General features: G+C 41.5%; 1 protein-coding gene across 1 annotated transcript in view; it reads left to right on the top strand.

Moving 5' to 3' along the window:
* The first annotated feature begins 2860 nt into the window (after nucleotides 1-2860).
* The window catches only part of FBXL7 (F-box and leucine rich repeat protein 7), a 172820-nt gene continuing 151348 nt past the window's right edge, over nucleotides 2861-24332 (top strand). The window contains exon 1 of the mRNA XM_066545639.1: nucleotides 2861-3093. Within this exon, the coding sequence (XP_066401736.1) occupies nucleotides 3057-3093 (37 nt within the window). The 5' untranslated portion in view covers nucleotides 2861-3056. The remainder of the gene's footprint in view (nucleotides 3094-24332) is intronic.

Raw genomic sequence — 24332 nt, 5'->3', positions numbered from 1 at the left:
ACTGGTGGGGAGGATGGTATGGCTGGGTGTGCTGGCCCACAGCCCAGCTGGGTGTGAGGGTTTGAGTGACAAAGGTAGGCTGCTGTGCTGTAGAAAGCCCTATATTTTTTCTTTACCCTCCTACTCTGCCTAGGTAAGTTCCTAACAAGTGTTTGGGGTATGTTTGTCAAACCGCACAAGCCACATAGCAGGAAAAATAGTACTTGGATGTGTGTGTTTGTCGGCAGCCTGTGGGCTCATATTGAGCAGATATTGCCCCACAACCTTTTACAGAAGGCAGATTGCTCCCCCTGTCCCCTGCCCTGCCCCTGAATGGGTAACTCTCAAAAAGAAAGTAGAAGATGCTAAAAGCAGACACTCGTGTCAAGGCCTACCTGCTTTGGCACAGTACTAAGTTTGTTTCATATTAGTTCTTAGAAATTAACCTTTGATTACAGAAACCTATATTTTTTTTACAGATTCATATTTTGTTTCAAAGGACCAAGGCTGGTCACTTGATGAGTCTGACCCCAGAGGGCACTCTGTTTTCTTAGACCTTCACTGGTTTTTGAGAATTGAAGGGTGTGTGTAGCATTGTATTGTAGTGTTCAATATTGAATCAGGATCAAAACTTTTTTACAAGGAGAAAGTGGTGGGTATCTGATGGGATTAGAGCCTCAGAAACATTGCCTGATTACTTCTCAGTCATCACCTGGCACCTTCAGCTTCTGGTAATTAGCCTATCTCTTAATGAAAATGCACTTTTAAAAAATTAATGCACCCATCCCTAAAACTTCAGGTTTTAGACACCTTTTCTGTAGTCCTGACAGTGTTGATACTTTTGCCTCTGCCTTTTCATATGCCATTTGTATAAGTTTACAAAGATATAATTAGCTCAGAATTATCTGTATGTGCAGTAATTATCTTGTGGGTGTTGTGATAGGTTTAGAAAGACAGGCTTTTTCATACATAACATCATAGTGTGGTGCAGGGTAAACTGCTCAAATCATGGTTTTAATCAAATCAGAATTAAAGTGGTTTTGTCTTTTTAACAGGGACATGTTGACCTAGCAATCAGTGAGCTCTATGCTGGGGCTAGTATGAGCAGTACAACACATAAACACCAACCACTTGCAAAATGTTAGTAAAGAACTTTGAAACTAATCCTAAAAACTCCTAGTCTCACACATTGCTTTGGGCATGCACTGCTTTGGGCATGCCACTCGCCAGGCTGTGTGGGCTATAAGCTGACACTCCTGTTCTGGAGTCCCTCTGTTGCCCCCATGCCCTGCAGGTACCCGTGTAACCACGTTTCGGGTACAGTTCCATGTACCTGTACTGCTCCCTGTGCTAGCAGACACGCCACAAGACCCCCTGCACACCTGGGCTGGGGGGCCCTGCTTGTTACACCCAACCTGCCACCAGACAGAGCCAGCACCATCAGGCCAAGGCACAGGTGAGATACCAGCACCAAACCAGGGCTGCCTGCTCTGATGTCTCTCTCCACCTATTACAAGCTTTCATCCTTCTTTCTCACTTCTTTTACACCGGATTCTTTCCCCAAAAAGCCTTTGGTAACACCCGATCACCACTTGATCTGGGTAACAGTTGTGTGGAGCAAATTTAATTGATGTTCTTAGCTAGCCCACTGGGGGCAAGTACTCTCTTGGGACTGGCAGTTTCTGTATTAACCTGGTCACAAACAGTATATCCTCACTCCAGGATCTCTTGTTATCCAGCCCCTTTTGCCAGGCAGAGGAGGTGTAGTGAAATCCTTGCATCCCAATGCTGTTCTTTGGGTGGGCTGCACTCGGGAAAGGCACTTACCCTGCTAACGATGTCCACCATCCCTGACAATCCCAGTGGTCTAAGAGTCCGTGTTTTGGGGTGAAAGAAGCAAAAACTGTCTTTTAAGACAGCTGAATTAAATAGAAGCATCTCATCCCAAGGGATGAGATATATCCCTATAGGATACCTGAAGAACAAATTTGGGGGATATTCAACAGTTCGATACTTTTTCTTCGACGCGGTGGCAAAGGCCAGCAGTGATTCCCTGGAGCTGAGTGACGGCGAGAATACCGTTTGCAAGGAGAAAACAGCTCGAACTCGGGAGCAGCCGGAGAGAACGAGAAGTAAGCGTCCCTGCTGCGCGGCTTCCTCCTACACTCGGAGACTTTCTGTCAGCCCCCGGCTGAGCTGCACGGGGTCGGGGGTGCCGCCAAGGTGCTGAACGCAGAGACCCTGTCCTGCCCTGGGAAGGACACCGGGGCAGGGCCGCGCTGGGCGGGTCTCAGCCCGCAGCCCCCGCAGCCATCCCCGCCGGGCCGCTCGGGTGGGACAGCGGCCAGGGGAGCCCCCGTGGCGGGCGCTGTGTCTTTAAGGGCCGGGGCCGGCTCCGGGCTCCATCCTCCCTCCATCGCCATCCCCTCCCTCCCGGCCCGGCGGCGCTGGGCGCCGGGAGGAGGCGCCTGCCGCTAACAAAAGTCTGCGGCCGAGGCTCCCTTTCCTCCCGCCCCGGGCAACAAGTGGCTGGCGGCGGCCTCCCGGGGGAGGCGGCGGCAGCGGCAGGGCTGCGAGGAGGAGGAGGAGGAGGAGGAAGAGGAAGGCGGGGCGGCGCTGAAGCATCGGAGGAGCCGAGCGGTAGCTGCGGGGCGGCGGAGCCAGCGCCCGGAGGCCGTCCCGCCCGTCCTGCTTGTGGATTATAACTGGAGCCGCCTTCCTGGCCCGGACACCCCGGCTGGAAACCGGGGCGCGGTGGGAGCACCGATTCATCGCATTTTTGATTCTTTCTCTTTTAAAGTTTTTTGTTATTGTTGGGGGTTTTTTGTTTGCTTTTTTTTTTTTTTTTTTTTTTTTTTTTTTTTGTGGGGTGGGGAAGGGAGGGTGTTGGCCACCCCAGAAGAAGCGGAAGAAGTTGCAAGGCTGCTTTGGACATGTCGCCGTGAACACTTTGGGAGGCTCTTCCCCCAGCGCTGCCCCAGGGCTGCACTCCGTCGGAGCCGCGGCCGCCCGGCGTCCCGCGGCAGAGATGCTGAGCGGCGGCGTGGGAAAGCGGCGACGAGCATGAAGGCGGCAGGATGGGCGCGAACAATGGCAAGCAGTACGGCAGCGAGGGTGAGCTGAGCTGGGGGGCGGCAGGAGGGGCGCTGGAGCCGCGGCGGGGGTCGTGCCGGCCGGGAGGGGTGACCGGGCGGGGGGCGCCGCGGCGGGGTCCTCCTCTTCCTCGCCGGGACCGCTCCCGCCCGGAGCCGCCACACAGTCTCCCGCTGCGCCCCTTAAAAACACCCTTAATTTTTATTATTTTTTTTATTTTTCACTAAGTTTAAACTATGTAGTTTAAGTGCTGTCTCAGCTCATGATGTCGAGGCAGCGGCGCGGCTTGCTGTTCGAAGGCAGCTCGGGGGTTACGGAGAGTGTTAACTTCGCTAAAAAGTTGTAGAGCGCTCTTTGTAATCCTTTTTTACTCGTCTTTATATCCCGGGATCCTTATATTATGCAGTATGCTATATGACTGCTTCCTGTCTGAACAGAAAGAAAAAAATTAACCCCGGCAAGGGTTGGGGGGAGAGTTAATGTTCTCCAGCTGTTATCCATAGATTGTACTCCTGCAATTTCGCTTCAGTGAAACTTTAGTGGGCTTGGTTTTAGATATACAGGGCCTGATTCGTTCTTGTGGAAACCTATTAGTCTCGCTGGAGCTGCATCAGGGATGAATTTCAGCTGCTTTGCTTCTGGTGTGAAGGACTACTGGAACAGTCAGCTGGTGTCAGGCAAACCAATGGCAAGTACAGAAAGTTTGTCTTTCTGCCAGCTAATTTTAAGCTTTCTTTAACTTCTAGCTGACTTCTATATGAATTGCCCTCCAAGTATTTAGGCAACTCTGTAGGATGTATGCTTTCCCCCTGGCGTATTGGGCGACTGTACAGGATCACCACCACCCCCTTTTTTTTGTTGTTGAGGGTTTGTAGGTGGAGAGAAAGAGATGATCTTGTGGTCTGCTCCATTCTTTGGGAGTTCAGATGGCAACTGCCAAAGAATACACCTCTTGCATCCAAAATATGCATGAAGATTGTGTAAAGGAAAGGGGAAAGACGCCACTTCTAGAGCAGACTCTGCAGTTCCTTTCGTTTATTGCCAAATGAGCTCTGCTTTTTGAAGAGTTGATGAAGTCAGATGCTTTAAGCTGAAGATATTCTTCCTGTCGTGGGGTTTCAGTCAATTGATACCATCACTAGAAAAACTCCTGCATAAATGGGGTGAGCCTGGAAGTTGCAATCAAAGCCTCTTTGGATTCCTCCTGAAAGGGGAAATCTTAGTTTTTCATTAGAGTTGAAAGGGCCATCGTTGATAGTTCTGGTCATGCTGCTGGGAGGTGTTTACCTCAATGACCAGAAGGTGTGGATGCATGCCTGATCTTTCTTCTGAATTCAGAGGACTGAGTGCTTCAATAAATGTACAATTTTTGGGGAGAGATGTGACTGACATAGAGTCTTTTGCAGCCCTCAGTGAAGGGGAGATTAACTGTTCCAGAAGTACCTGATAGGCACTTCTGTGAGGAAGAGGAGGATTAGTACTACCAGGGTGTTCTTAGTTCACATCTCTCCTCCATTCAGAGTGGAGATTGGATCCTGGCAGTGCACACTGCATGTGGCAAATGAATCTTTGCAGTGCAGACCATTACCTGTCTTGCAACTTAGGTAGAATAGTGGTTTAAAGTTAAAATAGACTTAAAAAATCCCCAAGCCCCATGAGCAAAACTTCATCATTGATGTGCCTCATCGATTGTGTTTCCTGGTAACTTCCATGCATCATCAGTTACTGAGAAACTTGGAGAAGCTCTCATACTAGTTTTGTTTCCTGAGTGGTACAGAGGAGAATAAATCTAAACCTGATAAAGGGAGGCTCCCCCGCCCCATAAACTACTGCGGCTTTTGGTGCCTTTGGCAAATGAACCACTTAATTGCTGTAAAAAGTTTACAGTAATTAAGTGGTTCAAATTAAAAAAAAACCAGTTTGCTGTTTTTAGTAGGATGTGATTATGCTCCGAGGTGGGGGAGGAAACAACATTTTCTTTAAAAGCAACCTGAATATCCATTTGGAAGTTCATTGAGTGGCACCTCAATGTTTTTAGCCTCAATCTCAACAATTTTTAGCCTGTTGGGCTTTGTAGGCTCATGCTGCACTATGCTATGTCATTTTAGGGGTGGAGAAAAGTACCTTTGTTAGCTCAGCTTCTTGAAGGCTGTTTTACCATTTGCTGCTTGCTGATATCTTAGGTGGGATTTCAGGAAGACAACTGCAAATGATTTTTAAAATGGTTGGGTTTTTTCCTCACAGCTTTCCTTCCTATCTGCTGTGGAACTGCAGAGCTTCATTAATTTGCCCAAATTGGTTCTCATCTCAGTGTTGAACAGATACATTAGGGCAAGAACAACTCTTGCTCAAGATACCACTTCTAAAATAGAGAGCTTTTATGACCAGGAAATTGGGTGTTACATGGATTGCTACATTGTTACACTACCAGTAATAAACTTTTTTTGAAATTCACATCTGTGCTGTGTATGCAATAATCTCAGGCAGCTAGGTGTTTGTGACTGATCACATAAACTACCCTGGACTGCCTTTATTTATCTGGTTGGCCAAGGCTTTATGGAATGTGATTTTATTGGAAGCTACAATTGTCATATTAAGATGCACCGGATCTTTTTGATTACAGTTACATGTTGAGGATTCTAAATCAGTATATAGAGTCTGGTGTATAATTGACAGTGCCTTTAAATATGTTTGTTTTTCATTTACTTAATTTTGTAAAGCTAAAACTTGCTCTGAGTGAAGCTTACATGTAAATAAAATTGCTTACCTGAAAAATCATATAATGATTTTTGGGATATGAACACAATACTCACTTAAGAAATTATGATAAATTAATATAGAAACAAAACTTTATTTACAGGAATTTACCTCTTTTTGTATGTAAAATATTAAATACAAGGTTAATTTTCTAATTTTCATTTGAATTTTTTACAATAATTGTTATAAGGCAGATTACTCCTGGAAACTGTTTACCTGAAAAAATGTGGAGCTTGAGATTTCAGGCTTGTTGTAATAGGCAGTAGATTCAGACTGACGTGTTAAAGCTTGAGGTGAATCTTTCTGAATGTGTTCCAGCAGTTGTGTTTCAACAGTGCTGCTGATGCTAATAGAACACTGGAGCAAGAAATCCACTTTATCATGGAGCAGAACTTGTAGGGCTTTTGCCTACACAGATAAACTGATGGAAATCATCAGTGACCTTAGCAAGAGTCTTACTGCTGTCTTTCACTTTCTTGCCATGGGGATAAACCATTTTAGTTTCTCTCACTTATTGAGCTACTTGATCAGTTTTTAAATAAGAGGGAGCCTTGTGTCTGATAGTGGTCAGAGGAGCCTTTTGTTGTAGAAGCTGTCAAAAGTTGGGTGTTCTGTTTAAGGACCTGCCTTAAAATGTAATTGCAGCTGACCAAACAGGACACTACTTATCACAACAGATGAGGGACTGAATTGAAGGATGTTGGCCTTTAACTATTGCCAAGTTGATGAGACACCTTGGCAGTGTTTCTGTAATGTTTCTGCCCAGAAAAATCTTCTGTGCTGGGCTTGAGGCTGGGTGGGTGCTGGCGGTAATGGGTAAAGTCCCAGCTGTTGGCATGGAGCCTTTGGGAAAAAGTTAACTGGATGCTGTCCCTCTTACCACCTGAGGCAGCTTCTCATCCTCAAGGGAAGGACTCTAAAACTGCTTCTGTAGTACAAGGGAAGTGGCTTTGTTATATGAGTTGGAGGAATAATCTGTGTTATTACATATGAAAGGAAGCTGTAGCATTGAGGTGAAATTGCTGCTTTGCAAAATAACTATTCAACATGTCTTCTTCACAAGTGACTTCTTCATTAAACTGAGACCTGAGAACCAGTCAAATTTGAGAGGAGCTAAATAATGGTACAAAATGTTGACAATACCGATGTTCAGACCAGATGAAGGAATGTCTTTTTAACAACTCTTTTAACAACTGTCCAGAATCCTGCAGTTGTGGATAAAACTTTTGATGAGCCTCTCCTGCAGTTTCTCCATCTATGAACTGGTCTAGAGAGGATTGGTGACAATGAGCTCCACTTGATCAGTTAAAATGTATCATGAAAGACTTGATGTAACACAGGAGCCTTGTTCTGTAGAGAACAGAGGATGGCAGGGGAGAAATAGATGAAACTGTGGGAGAAATAGGTGAAACAGCACCTTAGACAAGGAAACCAACATCCTTTCTGAATCATAAGCCTTGTTGACAGACTTTTTCTTTTTGAATCTGAATATTTAATGTGGGAAGATTTTAATGTAAACTCTTTAGGAATAACTTTCACTCTGTTCTTGGTTTGAAAATGTTCTTTCTTCAGGCTTTTATTTGTGGTCAAAACCACTTGGAGGGAGAATTCCGTGTTCTCCCAGTGTTCTGCTCAGGTAAGCACCAGCACAGAAACCTGCCTTTGTCATAAGATACAGTTGCTAGAAAGCACAGCATGATTTTACAAAGGTGGTGTTAATTATGATGTGTAACCTGGTATACAGTAGCTAAAACTTTCCAGGAATTGCCAGCACGTAGCACTGTGGAGACATGGGTCAGTCTGTGTTCGTTTTGGAGTACCCTCTCAAACCTGTCCCTTCAGCTGGGAAATGTGGTCAAGGTCTGCATTATAGGGCCAGGCTTTCAGACTTGTCCTTTTTCTTGAAGGTGCTGTTGGTCACTAACTCATTGTGAATGCTGCCTTTCATTTCAAAGTAGATCTCTGCTCATTCAGTGATGGCGGGTGTTCTGACACACCTGAGGTTGTGTATGGAATTCTTTTTCATCCAAAAGCTCTGGCATTCATGACCTATAGATTTTGCCATATGTTAGGATCTGTTTCTTCACGAAGTGTTGCTGGATTTACTTCACATGCAGTGCTTATGTCAGCTGTGAAAAACAGTGTACCATGGTAGTCTTGCATTCTTTTGTTTAAAGACTTTGTTAAAGAGTTGAATCATAATCATGTACCAATTATTTATATTGGTGGTTAGAATCTGTGAAGCCTCATGGGAAATTTTAATGAGGGTAAGGGGGTGGGAAAGGCAATAAAGTAGCTTTTACTACATTATTTAATTATAAAATTTTGACAACCCCTGAGGTATCTTCCCTGTGTACTGCATCTTCAGAAGCAAGGGCAGTTTTTCTTTCTGGTATTTATTATTTTCTACCCCATGAGGTTCCCAGAGTCAAGTGAAGAGTCTCATCAAGTTGGTGCTAAAAGGCTCCTAGGCTGTGCATTTTTTTTGCTCAGCTTGTTTTGATGTGTGAATTACATTTACACATTACTATTTGACCTGTTAAACATGAAGTTTAGTATATCACACTGCTGTCTACTGTTCTGGTGGGGTTTTTTTGTTTGTTTTTTTAACCTTAACATCCATGTGACTACTGTAAACATTAGGGTGCTGCTTAATAGTGCTTTTGGTGTTGCACTTACTTGGGTGATTGTATTCTACTTTTTGGTACTTGTCCAGTGTTGGTTCTTGCAATTTACTTGTGGCTGAATTTCACTCAGCTACCTTCAGGGAGATGAGACTGGCCTCTTAACAACAAAATTGAGACTGGAAGTATAGCAGTATTCCAAATGTTAGTCCTTCAAGCAGTGTTGTTTTTTTAAAAGGGAATTTGCAGTCTGACAGCAGCCAACAGCTCTTAACCAAAAGTAATCTTCAAAAATGCTGCTTATGATGTTCATTTTTTATGTTACTGTCAACTGAGCAACGCAAAATGATTGTGTGTATTTTTTGTTTACTCAGTTTGTCTCCAGAAAGTAAATTTGCTCTAAGCTCAGTGCTTATGTTGCATGTTGTTGTCTAGATCGCATGGCAGGGGCAGGAGGAGGGTTGGACACAGCACTTACGTGAGCAGCTCTGCTGCTGTCAGTTTTTCATAAAACAGAATTTTCTTTTCCAAAAAAATGACTAGCCTGTGTGTAGTTCTTCAAATATGTGTTTATACACACTCACACAGCTACAGATTTGTGGGAGGTTTAGGCTTGTAAAAGTTGCTAATTTTATCAATAGCTTTTTAGAAAGTAACTTAGTGACTTTTTATTTCGACATTTTATTTCGTAAAATGTTATTCTTTCATAAAATGCTTCTGGGACAAGGGAGGATCTCTTTCTTTTTTTTTTTTTAATAGATATTAGCTAACTAACTGTACTCTAGGGAGTTGTCTTTGACTTGGTTGGTAACTTTGCATGGTGCAAGATTAACTGGATGCTCTTCTGTTTAATTAAAAAAAAAAGTTAACTGGGTGACAGTCAGAGGCCTGAATAAACTTTGAAGCTGGGGATGTATGACATGGAAAGCTTCCAGCAGACCTATCTCAGCTAAGGTAGTAGGAGTCCAGGACTTGCATATCCTCATCCTTCTTTTGCCCACTCCCCAAAGGCATGGAAGGAGACAAAACCTCTTTGGTAACTTTTGTAAACCGAATTTGAACATCCTTCTACCAAGCTGAACTTCATAAAATCCAAACTGAAGTGGATACTATACCATTCCTTGTGAAGGGGAAAAAAATAGAAATCAACATGTATTCAGAATTGGGTGAGCAGTTTTAAGTCTAAACTGCTAACCCCAAAAAACTCCTCAGCAAACTTAGTTTTCTGGCAGTTTCAATCCTTTGGCCACTTCTGGATTCCTTACTTCTGTGAACAATTCCTAACTAGGAATTGGTTTGCTCCTTTGTATGTCTTGTTTGTGTTAGGAAAGTGATTGGCAGAAGGCAGTGGATGACATTTGAAGGCTGAAATGCACAAGTGGTTTATTTCTGCTCTTCATTTCATAGTTAGCTATGCCCTATTTTTTAATACAGGACATGTGCTTTGCTAAATTAGGACAACTATTTCATTAAGGAGTAGTGACCTTCAAAAGCTGAAAAACAGGTGGTGGGCTCCCAGTAAAATCTGTTCCTTGTTGATGAGAAGAAGAAATATGCTACACTTTCTATGTGTAGAGATGTGCAGCTTGTGATGGGATAGACGAGTGCAGGACTTTGTTATTCAAGTACCATTTAGGTTGAGAACTCGTAGTGTTGTAGCTGGCTTTGGGGAGGAAAAAGGTGTTAGTTCTGTCTGGTCATACCTCTCATTTTAATTCCAAATCTACTTGTGTCTTCTAGGACCAACCTGGCATTGAGAGCAGGTTTGTGTGAGAGCTCCTTTAAGGAGTTGAAGCATAAAGGAAGTGTTATCATCTTGATGTTGTGCTTGAGTTGGCCATGTCTGAGCAGATATTTCAGGAAAAGGTTCCAACTCTGTGCCAGTATCCAAACTCAACAAAAGTAATTTTTTGGCAAAATAGGTCTCTTCACCCTATATACTTTTGTGATCTCTGCCTTAAGTAAATGGGGGAAAAATTGTTGTATCTTGGGAATTTTTACCCTTGGAGTAAAGTGAGCAACAGGAAGCTTTTTTTCATGCCCATGTTTTGGATTAGGAAATTCCTGTCTGCAGTACATAAATTTGTCAAATCAACATCCGAAATCACGTGGCACTTTTCTTTCTGAGCAATTTGTGTACAATGTAATAGTTGCAGTAATGCTATATTGAAGTATTTTCAAGCAGCATTAGCTTGGAGGAAGGTGTTTTAGTACTCTTTTCAGTGAATCTATTTTAAAAATTTTCTTCCTCAATTTCCTTCTTTGCTCCTGTTAAAAGAAAACCAAATGAAATTTGCAGATGCTATTGTAAAAGGAGCAATTATGAGGTTGGCTGTCTTTTTGTTTGGTTGTTTTTTTAAAGAAAGAAAGAGGACTCCAAAACCACTGGCATAACATCAATGATGGTTAACTAGGAAGAACCTCTTTTGATCAAGAGTCACACGACCTTGTTTCAACAGTAAAAATAGAATTTGTATCAAGTCTAGTTGTAACATGACAAATGTAGTCTTGTCAGCTCATGGGGAGTCCAGACTTTTATTGCTTGCATGACTGCATGCATAGTGGAGAAGCATGCCATCCATTTAAGGCTCAGATACGATTTTGTTGCCAGATTGCACAAAATCCTCTTTCTGTGTAAGTGGCTGCGCAGAGAAGAGAAACTTGGAAATTTTTCTTAAATTGTGTAATAATTACTCAGAGTGAGTATTTTGTTTAAATCCCGTCCTTGAGAGATGATAATGCTATTGTGGAAACAGATGAGGACAAAGTGCACTTCTTTGAGAGTTTCTTATGGTGCTCATGGCTCTAATATTATTTTGTCTGTAGTGAAATGATGGCAATACTTGATCTTGCTCATCACTGGAGTGCAAGGCCAACAGCTGGTCACGAACAGATGCACTCAACAGATGTTTTTGGAGTTTCTCTGTAGTACCTAGTAAAATGTTATTTCTATTCCAGTTTTTCATTTGCCTTTTCTTTTTTTGACACTTTATAAGGAAGCTGCTTGTGGCATCAACATGGAATCACAGAGTAGTTTGGTTAGGATGGGACCTTTTAAATGTCATCCAACTCAATCCCCCTGCAATGAACTTCAGGTTGCTCACAGCACCTTCCAACCTGACCATTTATGTTTCCAGGGATGGGGTATCCACCAGCCCGTTCTAGTGTTTCACCACTGTCACTGTAAACTAATTTTTCCTTACATCTAGTCTAAATCTTTTGGTTTAAAACCAATATCCCTTGTGCTATCACAATAGGCCTACTAGAAAGTCTGTCCCCATCTTATAAGCTCTCTTTAAGTATTGAAAGGTTGCAGTAAGGTCTGACAGGAGTCTTCTCTTCTCCAGGTTGAACAGCCCCAACTTTCTCAGCCTGTCCTCATAGAAGATGTGCTCCAGCACCCTGATCATTTTTGTGGTCCTCCTCTGGACTTGTTCCATGGTCCATGTCTTTCCTGTGTTATGATCTCCAAAACTGGACGCAGTACTCCAAGTGTGGTCATGCATAACTTTTTTTAAAATAGGATTGTGGAAACAATAAGCTATTGCTTAATTTTGTGGTGAAAATTGTTGATGTACTATTACAACTTGAGTTTCGAGAGTTTTTGAAACTTCAGGATATACTAAAAGAGGTGTAAGAAAAGCCTTGTAGCAGCAGGATTTCAATTCCAGTTAGCCATGCTAGCATCAGGTTGAAGCTAACTGTATGCTCTTCTGTGTCAAGAATATCTAGTAGCTGACCTTCCTCCTCAGGTTCATGTATGACTGTCCTCTTTTGTAGCCAACAAGCCTGAGGGTCCTCACCTATTTTTAGCATGGTTTCAGAACATGGGTGCTCTTACTCCAGAGCCTCTTGCTGTGGAATTTTTATGGTTTTGGTATACTAGACTGCCAGTGAGGTTCTGTGCAGTAAAATTATGTTCCAGCCTTTTCCAATCAACTCTTGGCCATATTTTAATGTCTGTAGAGGCTGAAGTACACAAATCCAAAGATTGGAAGTGACACATCTGGAGATCTCTAATCCAACCTGCTGCTCAAAATGAAGCCAAGTAGAGCAGGTTGCACAGAATATTGTGCCATCAGATTTCTTAGCACCTCCAAAGATGAAGATATTACAATGCCCCTGAAGATATTACAATGTCCATGAGGAGTCTGTTCCAGTGCTCAGTCACCTGCAGATTTTAAAAGAAGAAAAAAATGCTTTAATGTTTAAATGGGAATTCTCATATATTTCTGACTACTGCCTCTTGTCTGTTCACTGGCTCTCACTGAGAAGATTCTTCTGTTTTCTTTACTCCACTTTCTCTCTTCTATTTATACATAATGATAAAATTTGTCTGAGTCCCTTCTTCTCCAGAGTAGAGTGTTCTACTCTCAGAGTATCTTTCTGCCTAGCCTATCTTTTTGCAGATTAGTCAGTTTTCAGTTTTGTTTCACTGTCCGCTTAGCTAGACTGTGCTTCATCCATTTGTCTATGAAGGTGCTATGGAAAACAAAAGTTGGGAAGCTTTGCTGAAGTCAGGATAAACCCCTCATGTGCTCCCCTAGTGCCAGTTGCTTCCTTATTGATGTCTGTCAGGTTGGGCAAGCTTTACTTCCACTTATAAATCCCTGATAATGTCTTCCCATCACCTTCTTGGCTTGGAAATATTTTCCAGGAAGCTCTGTCACTTGTCCTGGATTGAGGTGAGGCTGACCAGCATGTGGCTCCCTAGATTGTCCTCCAAGCCGTTCTAGAGACAGGGGCATGTTATGCTTCTGTCCAGTTCTCAGGAACCTCTCCTGATCACCATGACCTTCCTGCACTAATTGAGTGACCTTGCTGTGACTTTGATCACACAGCCATTGCCAGTGCACTCCCTTAGATCTCATGGATTTGTCTGTCCAGTTTGATTAAATGTTCCCTAGCTCAATCTTCCTGTACTTCTCCTGGTTACTTATGTTTAGAAAAGCTACTAGAACTGGGCTTTCAGAAGCAGTAGAGTTCAGCTGTAGCAAGTTCTGGCAAGTGTGAACGCTGTGGTGCAGTAGTTGAGGATCTCTAAACAGTACTCTGTAAACTTGTGTCTACAGCTGGTTTGGAGTTTTTCAGCTATAATTTATTTTTACCTTATATTATTAATGCTAAAACTCTTCCTTTCTACTGGATAAAGAAACCCACACTTTCTCAATGACTGCACTTTCTCTTGGCAGAGAACAGATGAAATAAGAAGAATACTCCCAAGAGCTGTGGTGGTAGAATCTGGCTATGTGTTTTTTTGTTGCTGTTTCTGGCAGCAGCAATGGTCTGTGCTTTTCATAAAAGCTTCTTCCATGGAGTTTTGCTTGCTTCAGGAGGAACAGCTTGCCCAGGATAACATTTTTTGCTCTCCTAGACAATTAAGATTGTTACTTTAATTAATAAAGTTGTAGTAATAATAAGAAATCACTTCTGCCATGTTCAAATTGATGTAGCCATGACTGGTTAAAATACTATTCTACTGGTGTAAAGGTTTGCTTCTTTCCATGTATTCTAGGATTGAATCAAAGATGAGTTAAATCCCCCATTTAAGCTATAGAAGGTTAATATTCAAGTTTAGAAGAAATGCCTTACTTTTCATATGTGAAATGATGAAATATGGTTGTCTTAATTTTCCTTCTGAAAGCAATCACTACCAGACAACGTGGGTAATTGTAATCTTCTAAAGTGCTAGTAGATGCTTCTCATTTAAGAGTCTTCTATTTAAAACTAAATTTATGTACAATACAATGGGTTTTGGGTATTGCTATGTCTGAAGCTACTTGGCGGTTGAATTTGCATTTTGATTTTAGTACCAAAAAGCTACCTCTAGGATAATTCACCTGTTAATGTTATCTATTCCTTGGACATTTGTTCTGTGTGGGAGAGGGGGTAACTTTCTAGAAAGGTAGAAGGTTCTGTGGTATCAGAACTATAGCCACAGTGCATGAATCAAAATGTTCTAATGTGAGATTTTAGGGGTGACTTTAAAACTGTTTTTCTTTCCATTTGTATGTATAGACTAGACAGCATAGTCCAGCCTAAAGTTTTTTTTGGCACTCAGTTAGGCAGGAGCAGAATATTTTGCTTATGTATTCATTTCTCTTGGGAAATTATTGCTCTTTACTCCCCTGTGGGTGTACCTTTTGTTACCCTGCGTGGTTGTCTTTATGGAAAAACACAAATGCTTGTGGTGAGTATTTATTTCTCTTGCCAGGAACTAGTGGAACAAAGGTGAATGTGAGACTTCCCCTCCCTCAAACAATTGCTAATTTTTCCTGCTTAAACTCTGGTTTTAAAAGGCTCTATGTGAGTGCCTTTCTTGTCTCTAAGAAATAATCCAACTGTGAATTGGCTTACAGTTTATCGAGAGGTTGCACAGCAATTGTGAATAAGAGGAAGGACTAGTTTCTGTTTGGTTGTCCAGGAATTTATTGATTCAAACATTGTTTTGATTTAATGGTGTAACTTGCTTCTCACAATGAAAGTCCATGGTATGGCAAGTTGTGTTTGTCTCTGCAACAGCTGGACTGTGATGACTTCCCAGCATCTTTATAATGGTACATGTTTCCATAGCGTGTGTCAGGTAATGAAGTGGAATTGAACACCCTTATCACTTACCTTTTTTTGTGAGCACAGGATTTGGCAGCAGAAGTGGGACACAGTGAATGTTGCAGATCTGTTCCATTCCGGGTTTCCTGCTTTCATTTTGCCAGGCTTCATTTTCTACGGAAAACAAATTCTTGCCCTTCTGTGGATAAGATCTCCTGCTGCCCTTTGCCTTGCCATGTCTGTCACTGAAGTGTAGGGTTTCTTCATTAAGTCCCTACTTGAGCAAAAACATTCCTAGAAAGTGAAGTTTAGCTTCCCCAGGATTAGAGTCTAAACCAGAACAAGTCTAGTCAGACACAGGAGCCTTTCACGCAGCAGTTGGCTGTCAGTGGTTGTGTGGTTTGTGCCTTTTAAGCACCAATTAATCCTACCCATGTTTTCTGCCATTTTCTTCCTAACTGAGGTATCAGCACTTGACTGAAAGGAGTGTGGTAGGCAGGACACAGAGCCCAGGCTTTTTGTTACTTAAGTTATACTGATAACAGCCTTGTTGTTCATGCTGGCCATCCATGGTTTTGAGAAAATGTAAGACAAATTGTGAGGGATTCTGTTGATTCAGGATGTATTTTCAAGCCAAGGTCAGGTCTTTAACTGTGCACATCGGGGAAGAAGGATTGTCACGCAATCTTGCTTTAACCCTGTAGATGCCAGCTAATGGGTGTGAAGTGTGAACAAAATCCCTGTAAAATCAACAGAACTCGTGTAAAACTTTCTTTTTTGCAGACTTGACCGCGGGTGGTTTCAGGAAAAAGAAACCAAACATGTAAACTCAATTACATATTCTAGAGTCTTGAGTTTTACAGCTGAAAGTACAGAGAGATGAAGCTGCAGTGGAAAGGTGTGTGTTTTTTCCTGGGCCATACAAGAGATGTTCATCAGGTACCCAGTAGAAACTTGGCTTACATTTAAAAAAGAACAACAAGAATGAACACTCTAGGGAGAATCAGCAAATCTGTTTCACTAGTGAGTTATCTGGTGAACTAGATGTTCCTAATGGTGTGGTTTTGGATGATAGAGAATGGTGGAAGAAAAGTGAATTACATGCAGTGTTCTCTGCTATTCTCTTCTAAAGCAATATCAAAATTGAGTTTGCTTCAGTTTTGAGAAAAGAACCTTATCTTGTGGTGTACCTGAGCCTCTATCCTTCGGAACAAGAACTATTGCTTTTTAAAAAAGGATTTTTAAATAAGGACTTGGTATTTTTTTAAGTCCTTCTTCATGATGAAGCAATGAAAAGTTTAAAAAAAAATCTTAATATGTTAATTCTTGTTGGCTTTGCATTTGTCTGCCAGAGAGCTGAAGTCCTGTGTTAGTGATACCCAGACTGCACAGAAGCAATAATACAGCTTTGCAGAAATCACAAATGAGAACAGAAATACCTGAGCAAAAATATTCTTCAGGGAACTGGCCTTAATTTTAATTTCTGTACATATACTGGAAATGTTGTATATTAATACCACACAGTGTTGTTAATACTTTGACCTTTTTGTTTACCTGTGTAGTGTATCTTTAAAAAAACGGTATCTACAACTTTGTCTGAGCCTCTAATTCTTCTTGGTATATGTGCTAGGTTAATGCAATTTCTAAAATTGTAAGCTCTAGAATTCCAATAAGAACCCTCAAAGAGTTTTTCAATCTAGTTCTAGTAAAATGGCTTTGAAGAGTTAAGGCTAAGAATAATTTTCAGTGTTGTGTAGCCAGCATTGATTTTTGTGATCTAAAAAGGATAGCTTATTTCTGAAATATTTCATTTGAGGAATTGAACTGTATTTTTGTTACTTTGTAAATTTAAAATGCAGTATTCAGATAAGGACAATGTACTGTTGTGCTTTTAAAAAAAGGTGCAAAAAGCCAAGCACAAGTAATGCAAGAATGAAGTGTGTTTAGGAGATTGGAAACTAGACCACTGTATTTTTCTTGAGACTTTCTAGCCACATTAGTTATACAGGAAAGTCATTAAATCCTGGCTATCTTCTGAAATGTGTCAGCTGAGCCCTGATAATTCTGGTTGCCAGCAGACCAGAAATCAACTAATTGCATATTTTATAAACAATTTACCAGAACACTAATGCTTGGTGTCAATATATACTAATGTAGTGCATTGACCTGACCCAGTGAAATGGGACAACCCTACCCCTCAGTAGGGCATAGCCCTCTGGAAAGCTGGTGAATTAAAATTCTTTTATTGATATAACATGTTCTTAGTTTGCTGAATACCAGCTGCAATAAGCTGGGTATTCCCCTAGGATTTTTTGATGGAATGTTCTGTGGTGGAGGAGACAGGGATGCTGCATCTGAGCAGTGGCAGAGTACCTGCTCTGAAGTGGAGCTGTGCAGTCACAGCTTTGATGAACTTTAACAGATTTGTTGCTGTTGTCCATTCAATAAAGGACTTACTTGGATTTTTCTCTTATGCAATAGGTAAAAGGAAGTATAGTAGCTTAATGTTATCTTTCCTGTTTGGCAATAGTGCAAGGCATCTCAAGGGCCTGGCATATCAGGAGATCCTTCAGTGCTTGCCAAGGAAGTTGGAAAGAGTATCACTAGTTTTTTGGTTTTTTTCCCTTGAAAAATGACTCTTTACACTAGACTTAAGAACAGTTCTCTGAAGAGATTGCATCAGTTGTGAAGAATAATGGGACAACTTTCCCTATCTTATGTTTTGTCATTGATTTGCCACTTAAAGTAGGATTTATTCTGAAATAAATGGATTTATGATTTGGTGACACTGTGTGGATAGATAACACCATTTAGATAAGTGGCACAAAGGTTTTCAAAAGTATTTTAAAGAGAGTTTGCCACTTGAATTACTTCCAGTGCTATCTTGCTATCTAAAATTCTATGTAAGCTCTGTGACCATGTTGGAAGCAATTAAGGATAAGTAAGAAAGATGCTACCATTGTTCCAGGTAGGGCTTTGAATGTTTGAATGAAGTTATAAACAGAACAGATAAGGAATTGATCTAGAAGCTGTCAAAGGAATTTGTTAGTAATTTTGGGTCCAATCTGATATTGCTCCTTCACGAGCTGCCTCTCAAATTGCTTCTCTGCAGCTGAAAGCAAACTCCAGTCTAAGATTAGTCTGGATTCACCTTAATGTGTTCTGAGAGATGAGCATCAGTTGTCTCTGATTTTCTGATCCTTACAGTCAGTAAACCCAGTTGCCTGCTGCCCTCTTGTAAAACCTGACAACAGTTCCTTGTAGTTCAGTAACTCTATGCAAAGCCAGTAAAGCCTTGGATGTGCTCCCATGTGCAGATGGTTGGGTGGTGGCAGCAGCTGCTTGACTCTGTGCAGCTCAGGTAGTATTTTTTTTTTCTGCTTTGGTGTCATTCAGACTGGGCAGAAGTTTTTAGCCTTCTGAAGAATTTTCTATTACACCTCCTAATCACTTTTGAGTAAATGATGAAGTGGATAAGAGGTTATTCTTCCTTTGCTTAATAGCATGGCTGCCTCTTGAGTATTTCTCTTCTGCTGTGTGGTTTTGAGAAGTATGGGAGAGTGGGCACTGCAAGTGCTTGTGTTATTTTGAAATGCTTCTTGGGATCCAGACAAAAAGTAATGTCTGGAATATTTCTGTTTATTGTCTGTGAGAGGCACAGGAAATAGGAAAGGCCAACTAAATTATGGCAGCCAGCAAACTCCTCTGAAGCAAAGGAAAATTTAGGAGTGACAGAACTGGGCCTTGCTGCCCACTGGGTCTGTGTTGCGCATTCGTCATAAATTTAGTGACAGAACTGGATCAAAGCTCCTTCATCCTAGAACAACAGAGGGGAAATGAAGTTAGAGTTTCAGCACTAGTTTATCAACTAGAAAAGGGAGAAACATTTACTTCTCTCACCCCAAATCTCCATAATCTGTAGGTGAGTTCTCAAGAAGGTACAAGAGCTGCAGGAAAGCTTGTAGGCAGAATCTTCTCCCACTTTCACTTAGAATAAATGGTCATTTTCTTTTGCTGGTTAGAGTTGCAGATAAAAGTGGAGGATGCTAAGGACAGATATTCTGACTGAGGAAATTGCTTTAAAATGCTGGATAATCCTGTACTATCCCAACTAATTGGGAATCTAAAATCTTGGCAAAAGTTCTCCTACGTTGCTGTAAAGATAAGTAACCTACCAAGTTTGCAAGTCCTCTCATCTCAAGGCAAAGATGTTTGCATTTTCAGCCTTCTCTTTTCTTGCAGCCTAAACTGTCCAGTTTTTAGCTTAAACAGATCTGTGAAAAAAAAAATTAAATCTGGGCATTTGGCCATAGTAAACAAATGAGAATTGCTGTTTCTTTGAATGTTTAATAGTAATAAGATAAATTGTTCCAAAGTACTTTATGCCTCATTCATAGCAAAGTACTACCTTTATCTTAAAATATTGTTTGCACACGTGTAATGTAAAAATGCAATTTAGACTTGAACATCTTTATTTTTGGTTGATCTAAATTTAAATGTGATTGATTCCTTGGGATTCATTGTCATGCTTTCTGCTAACCCAGGACTTGTCCTTGACCTGTGAGAATGTGCTGCTGTGGGGCTGCTTGCCTTCCTCTGTACCATGGCAATTGAGGTTTTGTCTTTCAGAGCAGTACTTTTCTGTATGGGTTCTCATTGGAAAGGCACTCCTCATGTTGTGATGTTGTATTTGTCATGGAGTTAAATCCTAATCCTTTGCTTTTATCCTGAGGAATGTTGTGTGTTGTTTGTGTAGGTGATGATCATCTGGCCAGGCTGACAGCCCAGGGTTTGCACAGTATTTCTGTGTCCCCCCCCACCATGATTTAAATTAAAACCTCTATGGCAGCTATCAGCAGTGGCAGAAGTAGAAATCAGAAGAAAAGGGCTGTATGGGCAAGACTACTTTCTCTAAAGACACTCCTGGGAGTACCTTTGTGTAGAACATAAAATATATGAACTGGCTGAAACAAGACCCCTGTAGCCTGGTGACCCTTCATGACTTATAGGCAGAGAATAGTTTAATGGAATCATGTCAAGAGTTAATAGATAGAACCTGTAAGCTAGAGTTGTGCATTCTAGAAGTGTGACTGGTATCTGAAGCAAGAATGCGAGATAAGTGGGTGCTCCTTTCTTGTGAGGTCTTCATTGCTCCTTATTTGAAATACTGCGGTTCTCTTGACTACAGTTGCCAGTAGAACTGAAAAGCTGCAGTCATATTTTATGTTTAGAAATGCAATCCTGCAAATTGTGATCATTCATCACTATAGTTTAGCTAAAAACATTTGTTTCTGACACCTTGTGGTTGAGCCTCAGAGCAGCAGCAATATGAGAAGTTTCATTAAGAGAGAATTTTTTTGCTTGCTGTTTAGTCACAGAATAGCCTGGATTGGAAGGGATCTTAAAGATCATCTAGTTCCAACCCCACTGCCATGGGCAGGGATGCCTTTTGCTCACCAGATTGCTCACAGCTCCATCCAACCTGTCCTTGAACACTTCCAGGGATGGGGCATCCACAGCTTCTCTGGGCAGCCTCACCACCCACACAAGAAAGAATTTCTTCCTGATATCTAACCTAAACTTGCTCTCAGTCTGAAACCATTCACCCTTGTCCTGTTACTAGATGCCTTTGTAAAAATACCTCTCCTTCTTTCTTGGGAGCTCCCTTCAGGCACTGTAAGGCCACACCTAGGTCACCCCAAAGCCTTCTCTTTCCTAGTCTCAACAAACCCTATTTTCTTAGCCTTTTGATTTGATGGGTTGACTTTTGATTTGATGTCAGAAAGATAGAGCTGCCTTTCTAGCCCTGTTCCAGTAGTGCAGCCTTGCCGAGTGACAGTGTATTAACCTACTTGTGTGATCTACTCCTCTCATAATGATGAAATTAATCGAAGCTCCATGAATTTGCAGTGAACTGTGAAAGTGAACTGAATTTGCAGTGAACTGTTCTAGGCTTCTGGAAATGGAGTTTTTGTCACATGTATAGTACATCTCTAACTATTGGATTTATGGACCATAAGAAATAAAGCTGCGTTTTTTCCAAGCTTTTTATTTTTCCTGCATAAGCATTTTTATTGTTCATCTGTTTTTAATAGTTCTCAATAAGGGATGGGTTTTATATTTACAGTAAAAGCTTTGAAGCATATCATTGTTTGAGTTCCTCTTACCCTGAAATAGCTTATTCTGAAATTCTTTGCTTGTATCACCCTGTACTGTAGCTCCAAGCCCTGACTTAGACTTGGTGGGTCCAACTGGGGCAACTCTCACTGAGAATGATGGTGAATCTAAGCATCTGTTTGCTTTTAGAAAGTATCCTTTTTCTTCTGGAAGTCTCTATTTCAGAACAATGGGACTACCTTTTAGCCTGAAGGTGAACCCAGAGGGAAAGCCAATCTACCTGCTGGGTATAGCTGTAAGCCCCCATAGTTTTAGTTCCCCAGAGGAAAGGGCATTTTCAAATTTAGTCTGTAATAATTCCCTTGATCAGGTAAGGTACCATCGGAGAATCCTTTTGTTGCTGATATAGTTGTCTAAACTGTGATCCTCATCCGTGTAGAAGCTTTCCACAGGAAGAAATTCCATTGCTAATGGACATTGCTTCTTCAGCAAATTTCTAAAGTTGGTCTGGTCTGTGAATTTCAAATAACTTGTGCAGAATTCCTTTATGGACTTGAAGCCATTCCAGGGGTTTAAAAAAAGAATAGAATTGTGGTGTCTGTTTCCTCCTTCGTAAGAATAGAAGACAGGCAAATGGACACATTTACTGTCTGTGATTATTGGCAGAATCCTGCAAAAAGCAGATTTTGTAGCTTGACAACAGCTGTGACTCAAAGCTGCCTAACTTGCATGTCTCTGTTTGTAATTATCTAATCCTGCTTAGGCCTTTTTTTCCTGAATACTGGTTTTTGTATGGTGAGCATTTCCTGCAGTAGAGGACTAATACAGACTGAGGGCCTTTCCCATCACAAGGTAGGATGCTCCAAGTCTAAACAAGTATCTGGTATTAATGTCTTGATTTCTTCTGACTTGTTCTTTAGGTCATATTTCTCTTTAGGCCTAATGTGGACTGTTGCTGTCTTCTGGTCTATGCTCTTAAAAGAAGAATGCTAAGTAACTCTAAATATTTTAGTTTCTTTACTTAAAGCTAAATACTGACAGCATCTGCTGCTCTTTCTCAAGAAGAATTCTTGTTATCAGCCTGTTTGTTCGTGTTTGTGTCTCCTGGCATGAGCAGCTTCTGATAGCTGGATGTCAGACACCCAGGCAATATGGCTCTGCTTCCCATGTCAGGGAATCTGCTGGATGCTCTGGATTAAATGGAGCAACTTGGACTTGGAAACACTGACTGTTCATCTCCAATTGGCAAACAACTCTAAAAGGTGATTCAAATGGGGGAAAATATGTTCAGGGTAAGCAAAGAGGAAATTTAGGCCTGAGAAGCTTGTAATCTACATGCAATGAATTTTAGGTATACTATTGATAGTGTAATTCTGGAAATACAGAAGCAATCCAACTACTTTTAAATTAAATGCCATGTCTTTATTAAAAGCTAAACTATTTTCATGACTTACCAGTCACTGATTGATTCATATAGAAAATAAGTTTTAATAAAAGCTGTTATGAGAATTGCCAGGGTTAGTTCCAAAAAGTAATAGTGAGATGTGGTTCTCACTTCATATATAAATACAAAATTGTTAAGAAACAATTAGAGGAGTGACTGAGGTCACTTGGTTTGTTTAGCCTGGAGGAGGTTAAGGGGGATCTCATTGCAGTTACAACTTCCTCATGAGGGGAAGAGGATAGGCAGACACTGATCTCTTCTCTGTGATCCAAGGGACTGGCTTGAAGTTGTGTCAGGGAAGGTGTAGGTTGGATATTAGGAAAAGGTTCTTCACCCAGAGGGTGTTTGGGCACTGGAGCAGTTCCCCAGGGAAGTGGTCACAGCACCAGCCTGACAGAGTTCAAGAAGCATTTGGACAATAGTCAAGCACGTGGTATGATTCTTGGGGGGACTTGTTCAGGGCCAGGAGACAGACTGATGATCCTTATGGGTACCTTTCAAACCAGGATATTCTGTGATTCTATAGGACATGGAAAATGACATCCTAAAGTAGATGTAGCAGTATGGCTAGGTCTTCAGAACTTTTTTCAAGCATGCATTTAGACTTCCTGCAATGAGAAAAACAAGGTAAATATTATGCTAGTTTTAAAAGCAAAGCATATAATTTTTTGTTTGGTTATCTGCTTAGTTATGGCTTCTGTTAGAGGGTCCTTGCTTGAAGACTTGCTTTTGTTATGAGGTTTCTGTTTCTGTTGATGTTCTTGTCCAAGTCATCTACAGCAGGCACAGGACCCAGAAGCTTAAGCAGTCCTTCTAGGCATTTTAAGACTTCTGCTATTCAAGTTGACAGCAGTCTGTGTGAAGTCCTGATAGTAATTTTTTGTCATTGCTAGGGATTTGCTTATTCAGTTGTGCAACTGACCAAACACATCAAAGGTTATCTAGTTATCATGGTTGCTTCTTTTTTTAGTATGGTTTTTTCTCAAGGTGGCCAGAAAGGCCAATGGCACCCTGGCCTGTATCATCAATAGAGTGGCCAGCAGGACAGGGCAAGGACAGGGCAGTGATTGTCTGTCCCCCCACCCCCCCCCCCCCCCCAGCACTGGTGAGGGCACACCTTGAATTCTGTATTGAGTTTTGGGTCCCTCACAACAAGAAAGACATTGAGGTGCTGGAGAGGGTCCAGAGAAGGGAAACAGCTGGTGAAAGGAGCACAAGTCTTATGAGGAGCAGCTGTGGGAGCTGGGGTTGTTTAGTCTCTAGAAAGGCAGGCTCAGGGGGGACCTTACCACTCTCTACAACTGCCTGAAAGGAGGGTGGAGTAAGGTGAGTGTTGGTCTCTTCTCCCAGGTAACAAGTGATAGGATGACAGCAAATGACCTCAAGTTGTGCCAGGGGAGGTTTAGATTGGGTATTAGGCAAAATTTCTTCACAGAAAGGATTGTCAAGCCCTGGAATAGGCTACTCAGGGGAGGGGTTGAGTCTCCATCCCTGCAGGTATATAAAAGATGTGTACATTTGCACTTGGGGATATGGTTTAGTACTAGGCTTGGCAGTGTGAGGTTCACGGTTGGAGCTGATGATCTTAAACATATTTTCCAGTTTCTAAATGATTGTATGTTTTTGTGGTGATATGAATAACTACATGGACCCCAGTATTTACAAATACAATGAAGAGCTGCATCTTAGGAGTGTGTCTTTCTAAAGGCAGTCAGAACAGCTACAGAGAACACATAGCATTAATTGTTACACTTTTCATTTCTATGAGA

Source organism: Molothrus aeneus, chromosome 1 (assembly GCF_037042795.1).
Source record: "Molothrus aeneus isolate 106 chromosome 1, BPBGC_Maene_1.0, whole genome shotgun sequence".
Taxonomy (NCBI): Eukaryota; Metazoa; Chordata; class Aves; order Passeriformes; family Icteridae; genus Molothrus; species Molothrus aeneus.
This window is presented reverse-complemented; position numbering and strand designations above follow the sequence as displayed.